The sequence below is a fragment of the Perna viridis genome, chromosome 1 (assembly GCF_037379345.1).
Source record: "Perna viridis isolate PV_CMFRI_1.1 ecotype Kerala chromosome 1, ASM3737934v1, whole genome shotgun sequence".
Lineage (NCBI taxonomy): Eukaryota > Metazoa > Mollusca > Bivalvia > Mytilida > Mytilidae > Perna > Perna viridis.
Window position 1 is genome coordinate 21,996,308 of NC_142445.1, and position 11,617 is coordinate 22,007,924.

The 11,617-nt window shown below is 33.0% G+C and overlaps 1 protein-coding gene across 4 annotated transcripts in view; it reads right to left on the reverse strand.

Moving 5' to 3' along the window:
- Positions 1–11,617, reverse strand: part of LOC148627787 (protein Wnt-5b-like) — a 45,664-nt gene that overhangs the window by 18,011 nt on the left and 16,036 nt on the right. For 2 of the 4 annotated variants that reach the window (XM_088578936.1, XM_088578945.1), the window contains exons 2-4: positions 9,748–9,865; positions 4,555–4,793; positions 1,486–1,778 (exon numbers count right to left, since the gene is read on the reverse strand). In XM_088578936.1, coding sequence (XP_088435062.1) covers positions 1,486–1,778; positions 4,555–4,793; positions 9,748–9,833 — 618 coding nt within the window. In that variant the 5' untranslated portion in view covers positions 9,834–9,865. Of the gene's footprint in view, positions 1–1,485; positions 1,779–4,554; positions 4,794–9,747; positions 10,356–11,299; positions 11,597–11,617 lie in introns of those variants that run through there. The other 2 variants (XM_088578928.1, XM_088578953.1) reach the window with 2 other exon arrangements.

An 11,617-nucleotide genomic window follows, 5' to 3' on the forward strand; every position in this document is an offset into this window, starting at 1 on the left:
GGGTTTTGGGCAAGATGAAATGTACAGTTCGTTACGCTGAATATCAATGTGCCAACCCCCCAGCTAGTTGAGGAGGAGGTAGATGAGCAGATAAAAGAACACAGCATTTTATTCATCATAGACACGTGAACAATGTATTTGTTCATGATCTTTGTCATTATGTCGTCTCATGTTACCGATGGTTTCATTCTAAAGGTTATTTTGATCTTACGTTGAACCTTATTGTCAGCAATAGTTGGAAGGTTGTTTACAATTGGAAAGTACGCAAAGATATTTCTTTTACTAAGAGCCCAAGGAAATTAGAATAAGTGTCTTTACATTTTCTGCGTTATTCCTATGAAATAAGCTAGTATTTCCCCTGTTTAACTTAACCTGGGAGATTGATAGTGATATTATCTGTTTAATAGGGTTAAACATTATTACTTTAAGGTCTCGGTTTTAGTAGAGTACACGTATTTACATTTGTGAAATAGTTTCAAGCTCTTTATGTGCTAGCTCCTGAAAGACCACAAAACATTTTTGGGCACATTTGTTTTTGAACTCTTTCAAGAAATGGCATTATGTGTATTTTTAATAAAACTTTACCGTATGATATGGGGATATGGTGTCATTGAAATATCATTTTAGACAGGTGCGTGTGGTAAGTAATATTATTTCAGGTATGCTTTTAAACTTGTTTGTCAAAAGTTGAATTTGTGATATTATCTTTCCAATCTTAGAACAGCTGTATCATGGCAAATCAAGTTAAAGCAGTAACGAAACTCAAACCTTATATCAGCATGAAACAAATGAAACATTTCGTTCTCAAGGTATCTCTTGTATGATGATATTTATTGCAATTATAGGAGCACCTGCAAAACTGTGCATCATAAATGCTACGTGTAATTTTATATAATAACCGTTATAAAACGGTGCAGGATGGTATAATTATGCTCAATTACTGTAAGCTCTTTGAAGTAGAAAAATGTGCTTCGTAGGGTTTAATTGAAAACAAAACATTTACTAGTGATATACGCAGGTAGTCACTGTCATAATGCTACAGTACTCTGTCATAAATGACATTCCGAACGAATATTATTTTGTCATAAATTGAGTTTGTGCGATAAAAAAAACTTATGCTAATAATACAGGTGTTTCAAGGTTAAACAAGTTTTATATAGTGACTAATATAAAATACCCATACTGATCTACGTTCTAACGAAGAGGCCTTTTCCTTTAAGGTTCTGGGCCTCCAGAAAAAAAAGAATTAGCTTCTACAAGCTATTGTATTTTGCGAAGTTTATTTGCGTATTCGGTTTTGTTAATTAAGATAATTACCTTGCTTTTATTTATCTACACAATGAAGTATGACATCCTGTGATTTTATAGCGAGAATGTGATTTAGTATATAAGCAAGCTTTATTAATAAGTAGTTTGTCATTATAACTATCAAAATGGAAATCATGTGCAAGGTCAGTCTTCCATAGAACTGTTAATTTTACTTACCCGTCGTCCGGCTTCGTTGTTATGAAGATTCATCAACATTCGTCCTAATTGCGGTGATAGCCTTGGGTGATTTTTGTCTTTTTCCCTCAGATCGACAAAATATGTTCCAAATTTATACCCATACTGAATATTGTCACCACATCCTCCCCATATCCAATCTCTTACAAGTTCTTTCGGTCGTAATGCTTTACTACAGTGACATGACGTCAAATGACCGTCACGGCACGACCGTGCAATAGCGCTTACTACTCCAGCTGCTAAGATGGCGTGCATAAACGCCGCTTCACGGCTTGCTGTAAAGAAATATGGAACGTTTAACATGTTAAAAAAGCAATATAATAGTCAAATTTGACAAAGGAGAAAAAAACAATCTCTATATAATTTTGATTTTGTTTTGTTCTCCAATTTAAGCATACTTTTGATAGTAGACTAAAAATAGTTAGTTGGCATACAATAAAAGGCCTACAGTCGTCGCCTTGCTTGATGCCTTGGGAAAAAGGGAAATCCAGTTCGAAATAACAGCAGGGTTCACGCCAAAGATTGCGTAATAAGCGAAAATATCAAAAGTATGTAACTTTTTGACACTAAAATGTGATGAATTCTTGTAATTGAGTCGTTCAACCTGAACACAAAATAATAGGAAACAATTATGGTGTTTATGAGTTATTTTGTCTTATTATTGCACAGTAAATATTTAGAACGAAGTTAATTATGCATTTACATTCTTTATACACGTCAATCACGTCTGGCACGTGCCAATTGTGTTACGGCGTCTGTGAAGTCATCAATCACTACATCATCAGGTAGTTGGCTAAACATCATGTAGATTAGTGTCTTTATCTCTCCAAATAACCTTAGAAACCCTTTTTGAGAATCACCTGGGTTGCATAATATATCATATTTTTAACTAATCGACAAGATAGCAGTTGTGTATTGGCACGAGCATGTCAGCAAAATGATTGAGGTAATTCTGACGTCACAAGTATGGCCTTTGAAAGTTGATTTCGGCTTCTTGATGCGAAATAATAAATATTGAAAAAAATATTATGATAGTGTCAACTTAAATTTTTTTTTTTTAGAAAACCGTCCGCTAATAAAATACAACTCTTTTGTCATAAAAAGTCTATGAATATAATTATTTAGTCAGTTAAATATTTGTCACAGCTACCGTTGTTCAAACGTTCTCAGCAATGTCTCCAGAAAACTGAAAAATTTGAATTATTGTTTAAATTTAAAGTGGGGAAGCCAACCCAACCATAACATAGACGTTGACCGTTATGTCATTAGGCGTTTAATTACGTTACTGCTAAACAAGGAGCACGAAAATGTTGAAATAAAGCACACCCCTTTTTAGCTAACAGGTGAACACTTCGCTAGAAATGAAAGCTGTGCATTAACAACTCAAAATCAAAGTACAGATGTGCCTTGTAGTTATGTAATATGAGAAACTGCATTAAAACAATAATCAAAAACCTGCTAAGTGTTAGGGCTGCAATAAAACTATTAAAGGAACCATGAACACAACTATAATTGATTATATTTGTGCAGGAGAAGCCTATTTATTAAATGCACAATTGAAATCAGGAAATTTGGAACGTGTTCAATTTATCATTCTCAATCTGCTTAAATCATTATCTTATAACAAATCCTGCATGATGTATTTTTTTTTGTTTGTATTTTATCCTGGCTTTACCAAGGCTGTAGTTAGGGTTATGTATCTCATTTAAATCACCATTTTACAAATTAATAGAGATTGTTGGATTTAAACAGGGTCAATTCCTCTACAGGAAGCAGGTAGCAAACATCACAAATGCTATTATTTTACGATTACATCAATAATGTGTACAATAACTGCATTTAATGCATGTTTTGCATATTGGGCGGATACAGGCATTGTAATGTAGACGTTTTATAATGTCATAAACATTCTTCAGGTTTTCTGTACGAGCTATAGTCAGTGTATATAGGTTTATGGGATACCAACCCTTTGTATTATTCAGATATGAAATAATAATGAGCGGCGAAGTGTTTTTGTATTCGGATGATGGTTGCCTAGAGTCAAAGTTTAGCAAAATATTCAAGATAAGGTGTTAGCAGCAATTGAATTACATCAACGTTCATACTAACTATAAACATCTTATGTTCCTTTGTCAGTAATTTGACCACTGTTCTAGATTCAAGATACGTATACATCCACAAAAGAGGTAACTTACGTCAATGCAAGTCTGTTTTATCTGATATATATATAAAAATATAAACAAACTCATTCAAGTAACCAGCATAAAAGACACGACGGTTATTACTAGTCCGAATTTCCTCTGACCCTGCAACCCTCCTCTTTTTTATTTGGATATTGTTATGTCGGGTTGGGGTCAGAACGATGTGCCATACAAAAAGTTGGAGATTTAGCGGTACCGCGGAGTATCGCCCTTCAACCGCTTGTAACGACTTTCAAGTTGAAATAGTGCATGTCACACCTACTAGTTCGATTCCGGAATCATTTTCTTGTATGCAGATACCAAATTTGCTACAAAAATTACATTTGTTATTGAAGTCTCGATAATTTTCCACGAGAGACCCTGTTTTGCTGACATTTTGAACCGTAATAGAGAGTAGGTGGAGCTTGTTACTTTTGGAACGGAAGGGTAGCGGGCACGTAATTTTTCAGCGGCATTTTGAAATATTCTGTTAGATTCCGGTTTTAAAAATCGTTTCTTCTCCGTTCCGTTCCAAAGTTGACAAGCTCCGCCTACTCTATTACGGTTCAAAATGTCAACAAAACAGGGTCTCTCGTGGAAAATTATCGAAACTTCATTAATAAATGTAATTTTGTAGCAAATTTGGTATCAGCATACAGGAAAATGATTCCGGAATCGAACTAGGTAGGTGTGACATTCACAATTTCAACTTGAAAGTCGTTACGAGCGGTTGAAGGGCGACACTCCGCGGTACCGCTATATCTCCAACTTTTTGTATGGCACATCGTTCTGGCCCCAACCCGACATAACAATATCCAAATAAAAAAGAGGAGGGTTGCAGGGTCAGAGGAAATTCGGACTAGGTTATTACCTATTCTTAAGACAGGCCCAAAGACTGTCCTATCATTTTCAATTGTTGTACAGTTCCATCGTCGATTTTTAAACTGTGTCTGACACTCTGTGATTCCTAAACGAGCCCCGCTGCCAATACTAGACATGTGGTCATGATGGTTCTGACATGCACGTATTTGTCCGGGCGATAATTCTCGGAGTTCTGTACACATAGGCTGTATCCCAACCATCAACAATCGTGGATTGGTTCCAAGACTCCTGAAATTGAGTTTAATGAAAATTAAGGTTATAAAACTGTTCAATATTTCAATATCATAATCTTATAAAAAATAGAACTTACCACTGATAAACCGGTCTCTTCCTAGGAAACATTATAGTACAACTATATAAAGTCATCAAAGAAGTTTGATGATGCTGAAGTTTAAAATAAAACCCTGCCATGTGGCATTCCTATTTTTAAAATATTTTGCGAGAAGGTTTCTCTCAAAATGTTTTACAAGTGCCTGCGGTATATAGTTGAAGAGAAAACTGTCCTCCCTTAATTAATGAACGACCAAGTTTATGTCTTGTATCATAGGACCCCTAAAATAATTCCGCTGGAAATACAATAAAGGAAATGCATAGTTGCGTCGTGTAATGAAGAAAAGCGCCCCCAAGCCCATTTAACGGTTTTTAACAAGTGGTGGATAGGAACGTGCATCTTCCTCCATTCTTAGTTGACAAATTCCAGGTTTTGCACCAAAAAGCTCAGGAGAGTCGTTAATGCAAAATTAGACTTGCACAACATTCTGTGATAAAGAATATGCTTATGAAATATTCGTTCATTTTTAAGAAGTAAACGGGGACGGTAGGACAAGGATGATCACGTTATACCTAGTGATTCTGAAAGCAGGGATTATAACAAAGAATCCAAGATAAAGTTATAAACAACAAATAGCAATGAATAATGAAGAAAAACACACCGAAAACTATATAATCCGAGATTCAATGAAAGTTTTTGTATATGCAACTATTTTTATCTTGATACTTACTTCGAGATATGCCTTAAGTTTTATGTTTTAAACAAAATCTATAAGATTTGTAAAATGTACGTGACATCAGTAATGGGAAACATTAATTTAGTACCAGCAGTTTTCTTCCATTTTATGACTATTTTCAATTACTTTATCATTACTTTTAAAATAAGTTGAATTGAAAATATCATTTTGATAAGGAAACGATTACATTGTCCATTGTTTTGTTTCGCTGAAATTCTAACTAACGTCTAATGAATACACATAACATTCAACATTTTCCGAATGCCGGAGGTATTACGACTATTAATTCAAATATTCTGTACATATTTGCTTAAGATCTCAGTATCTTACTTTTAGTTTATTTATTTATGTTTTCTCCTATGAGATGATGTAGTTTAAATGTCGAAAAGATAGTAAATTAGCTTGAAACATGGTTTCTAAGCTACGATCAAGTTAGTGTTTGTCGGAGATATTCAAGTTGGTTCAATGATGTGACCTTTCTTCTTTCCTTCCATGATATAACTTTCTAAGGGTTAAAGGTTACTTCCCTGTCAAGTAAACTTTTATACTGGATAAATTTTGAACAAGTGGAATGATAAAATGTGGCATTGTCAGAAAAGCATCATATTCTGCCCCGTAACAAGCTTTTTAATAGCAACTGAAGTGAAAGGGCCATCAACAACCAAATGTAATTTTACCACTCATAAGAAATCAGAATGTTCTTAATTTACCTGACGGGTGATATAAAGTAAGCATGAAATGTTAACCGTTGTCAGTGCACACTCTCATATCGGAGTTTAAAAGGTGTATCAGTTGGCAGTTTGTAATATACATATAGATATACGGTTTCTAATCATTTCCTTTTTCTTTATCTTTTTTTTATCATTTTTGTGCATCTTTCGGAAATTCTTCTGTTTATAACATTTTTTTATAATTCTCCTTGCTTATTCGTGCTCTATTGTAGTAGATGATTACAAGTAGGGCATCTGCTGCTGCAGAGCAACCACAATATAATTAAACCACCCATGTTTGTGTTTTTCTATATCCAAAACCGCTTGTCAAGGTTCAATGGAAATTAGAAGGTATTGTTTGATAAACCTAATTTTATGACCTGTTAAATCAGTGTTTTCCTGGAGGATTTGTTCACCAAAATTGCGTAGGAGAAGCACATTCTCTGGGCGCTGAGCTCTTGCAATAGACTTGGCAAGGTTTAAACCCACCATGTATTCCTCCAATATCGTAAAAGATCGAAGCATATTTTCCACTTGCTATAAGTGTTCAGGCCTTCATTATTGCCCGTTTTATTGTTCGCTGTTCGTTTCATGTATTGGAATCTCCTTCTGATCAAGATTTATAAAATTATTCCCATAGAGTTTGCACTGGTTCGACAGCAATTAACTAATTAAACCAGGCTTCTTTTATTATCGTATGTTTTCTGTTTTGGGGGTATAATGTCAATAACAGCTTGGGTTACCAATTGGCACTGGTGTGTTTCTAACATGCAATACGATTTCCTCTGAATATTATGCAACAGATGTATAAAAAACAAAAGCTTTTACTGACAACGTGTAAATAAAAAGATCAAGTTTTAACCTTCAAAAAATAAATAAATAAGAAATGAAACACACAAGTGTCAGAGTGAGAAATTTGTTATGATTTATGCATTTCACTTAAAGATATGACACAACCGATAAAGTTCTATCAGATTTGAGCAATTTTTTATGAAAAACTATTCAAGCTTTATTTTAACACATTCTTAAAGAAACTAGAAACAGTCTACAATCTGCATACAGGAAACCTTAAATATTTCTTTTTTTTTATTTTTAAATTAAACTTGTGAACTCGCGTTGTTAAACTGTTTTTTTTTTCTTTCAAAGATGAAAAATGGTGGAAAACAAGAGATAAGCTTTAGTGTTGAGACAACACAGCATTACCATGAACAAAGAACTATTAATAGTAAACAGAAAAACAAAAAATACCATTGATCCTATCTATCGTCAGCTAAATTCTTCAAAGTTTTCATAAATATACATTTTTTTTCCATTTTTTTAAATTTTCCGATGGTTGAAGATGGATGCGTAAAAATGTACAATTGAAGTAAATGTATTTATAGTTAAACAGTGGTAACTAATGTCTTGTACTGCCAATGTCAAATCATTTACTGTTAAGTATTTCCGTTTTATTAATATTTTCGCAAATGCTGTGTTTCATTTCATTAGATAATTTTATTATTAGATGCGGAAAAAAATATTAGAGCCCAACGAATTTGATTTACTTCCACCACTTTCTTCAAGATATCATGGAACGATTTTTTTTCTTACTGTTTTATTTCGATATCAAATTAAATCGTTGGATATAATACAGGGAGAAAAATTCTCTTGTGTAAATTATGATTTAAATCATTATTCCTGCAATAGAATTTTGCCTTTCCAATTTCAAAAAGTAGCTTAAATCTTGCACAAAAGAAAGTGTAATATCGGTTTTTATGTATCAAACGAGAAAGACTGATTTTAGTGCACATATCAGTAAACTAAATATTCTATAAGTGTGCTTCTGGGCACAAAAAAATGCCTTTCCAGAGAAGTATCGCCTAAGACATGATAATCCTACTGTAACGAGAATGACGCTTAGCAAACATTTAGAGTTTACTGTGATGTTTTGTGGTTATTTTTTTCCTGTAAAACAGCTGACTTTTGAGATTGAATTTCGTATGAAGTCTCTGTCGTCCTGTCGTCGACGACGGAAGAGCACGTGTATATCAGCATTCCTTTGATTATCCTCAGCGTTAGTAGAAAGCAGTTTTGCCCAGAGGAGCAGTTTTTAATCTTTATATCAACAATTGCACAATAATATAAAAGCGATTTTTTAATTGGTGTACGAATTGTACCCCACGAGTCTTTTCAGCTGTAATGTCATTGAGTAGAAACATACTATCATCAATAAAACCACAAAACCATCGATTCTCTTCTGCGCTTCCCAATGTTCTTTCAATTATTTCTGAGCAATTTCCTCAATTACTATTCAATTAATTATTTTATATTTTATGGAAAATAAGTTGAAGTAATTTATGTTATCCAGCTCCAATTCTCCACTGTATTTGTTTTTTGTTTGTTTTTTTTTTGTTTCACGGACGTGTTAACGGTTGGTAAAACATTTTTGAACACATTGAAGTCTGATTTAATTTATAGTTTCTATATCGCTTAGTTACTAGTAGTTGAATGTGGTTGTAGAATCCAGTGAAATTGAGCGGAATGCAAACTCTTTGAGAACAAGCCATGATTGATGATAACATTTGCGTAGTGTCTTGGTATACATTATTTTATATATTGAGTTATAGATCTTGTTAATAAAGGAGATTTTGAGTGGTCTGAAATTTAATGTGTACTTTGTAAATAGAAGGCGACCAATATTTACGTGATTGGGTCTCATGAAAAGGTATATGTTGCTTTGATAAATTCACTAAATTTGAAATAGCTAAATAAATTAAAACCTGACTGACATTTCAAAGCGAACCAACAAAGAATTTTTGCCGTTCCTTTAAACAACGAGAAAGATGTAAGCTAGATAAAAGATATTGGAAATGAATAATAATAAATATATAAGGGATTGAAGAAACATGGGCCTTAAAAAAGTTTATAAACGTAAGGTGAAAAGTTTACTATAATTGTTTTTGTCTACATGATAATACCAGCAGCGTAAAGTACATATGTAGACCAAAATTGAATTATCAGACACTTTTATGTCAGAAATAATATTTCTATAAATATCTGTGTATGTTTTCAGTTAAAAAAATAACTGATATGTCATATTTAAAGTGCTATGAAAACATGGGCACTTTGTATTTACAAATGCACGTGTTAAGATAATCCAATTTTAAGCGAAATGTTTTTATCCTAATTGATGTTTTTGCCAACATTTCTCGAAGAATACAAAACATATTGTCACCTTACAAAATTAAAATTGAATCTTTCAAGCTACCAGTCAAAGAAATTAGATTCTCAAGTAGCTGTCGTCAATGGGAAGTTTTCTGAATGACTTTGTGAGTTAAACATTTTAGGACTGACCCCGTGTCGCTTTTAAATGAGTTTGTATGCGCATAAAACTATCAATCTTCTTCTAATGTCATTCATACAATCTTAGATTAAGATACAACTAATAAAAGATCCTATAACTTTTTGAAGTATGTTTTTACTTACCACCAAACATTTCCGTGCGCTAAGTTCTCCCATTGCAATAATCCCAAGAAAATAACTAATATCCAGTGCCAACCCGGGATTGTCATCTTGGCATAGTACTTCCGGTCTGTTTATGACACTAAAAATCGAAAATCAGATATTTAAGTCATGCCTGTATTTTACAGTTTTCCTCAAAACAATTCATTATACTCCAAAGAACATTTTTTTCATAATTATAATCATTATTACGCAGGTATTTCTTTCACACAGTTTAAGCTTCTCTTGCGAATTAATCCAAAATCGAAAGTTTTACATTCATTCATTATTTTAAGCTTTTCTCGCTTTTTCTGTTTTGATTGACGGAAGCAGTCGTCACTCTATGAAAAAACAAGAGAATACAACTACAGGCATACAAAATAATCACGTAATCTGATTGGACGATTGAATTCACATATTTATTGACTTCGACGTAAGGTTTACTAAGATGCACATGGTATTTGAAATAGGTAAAAAGCTAATACGATGATAAATTGCAGAAATCTCGTGAATTAGGTCCCAAGGAATCCGTGTTATCAGTACGATCCAACACGATCCTTTTCTCCTTTGACGAATTAAGTTTTTATTTGCTTTGGGTGACAGCTTTCAAGCAGTGACGTTACCGGGGAAAACTGGAGAAGTAAATATAACGTCTTCACCGCTAGGTTGGTACTTAGCTTCACTTTTAATCCTTCTTTTCATATCAACAGTAACATACCTGTATTACGACAAGCTTCTAACAAACAAGATGAAAGAACTGATTTCACACTAGTGCACATCGCTGATTCTATACCCATTTTATTAGAAGTGCGCGCATAAATTTTATACTGTTCATATTTTGGACATAAAAATTAAAACCTAATAGAAATTTTTTAACCCCAATCCTAAAGATTTTGCATACATTACTAGAATACGTAAAATTGTTACTGACAAAGCATTCAGATGTATATTTAGGACGACTATTCAGGGCAAATCCTCTTTTTGTACTTATTGTGTGTCACTGAAGAATTTTATTACAGATTTGAGCGATACTTGACACAATTCTTATCAAATATCAAATTTTGTTTTGAAAATTAAATAAAAATGTGTGGACTAGGAACTGGACCCTCCTCCCAAACATTATTCGAAGAATTATTTTCATCAAGATTAATAAATTTGAAAAAGGTTATGTCCTTTAAATCTATCATGAAAAACAGTCCTAATAAATTGTCACAAGTTTTATCACATAACATTTGAGTTGACACACGCGACCAGCACAGATAATAGGCTATAATTTCTTATTTTGAAATTCTAATTTTCCGACAGTTTAATTTTGAAGTTTAATCCCATTTGAAATCAAGCTAATTAAATTCATACGAAGCATTTGCAATATATTCAATGAAAGAGTCAATAAACTGTTATTGACTCAAAACAGTCTAAATCAAGAAAATAATCACACTTCACTTTGTTCAATATCAAAATTATTGAAACGTAGTAAATCATCATGAAAATGCAATACAACAGAATATTGATTATTGGCAAAAAACACTCAACTCACCTGCCTTGAATAGTAATTTTGTTAATACTCTATATGCCCTGCTTTCTACGATAATTCCCTATAATCCTCTATTTGAAAGCTGTCCTTTCCGAACTTTTGTGTCAATAGATGCAACACACTACGTCGGAATGCTTAATGCACTGTTCATATATACACTCAAATATTTGCAATATTTATACCAAGGTTTAAAAACTATTACACCACCTTATTTCCCCAATTATAATAATTTATCAGCTATTAAAATAAAAACTGACAAGAAATTCGATATTCAATTTCAAATTATGCCTTTAATGTAGTTATGATTAGCATAAACGTCTT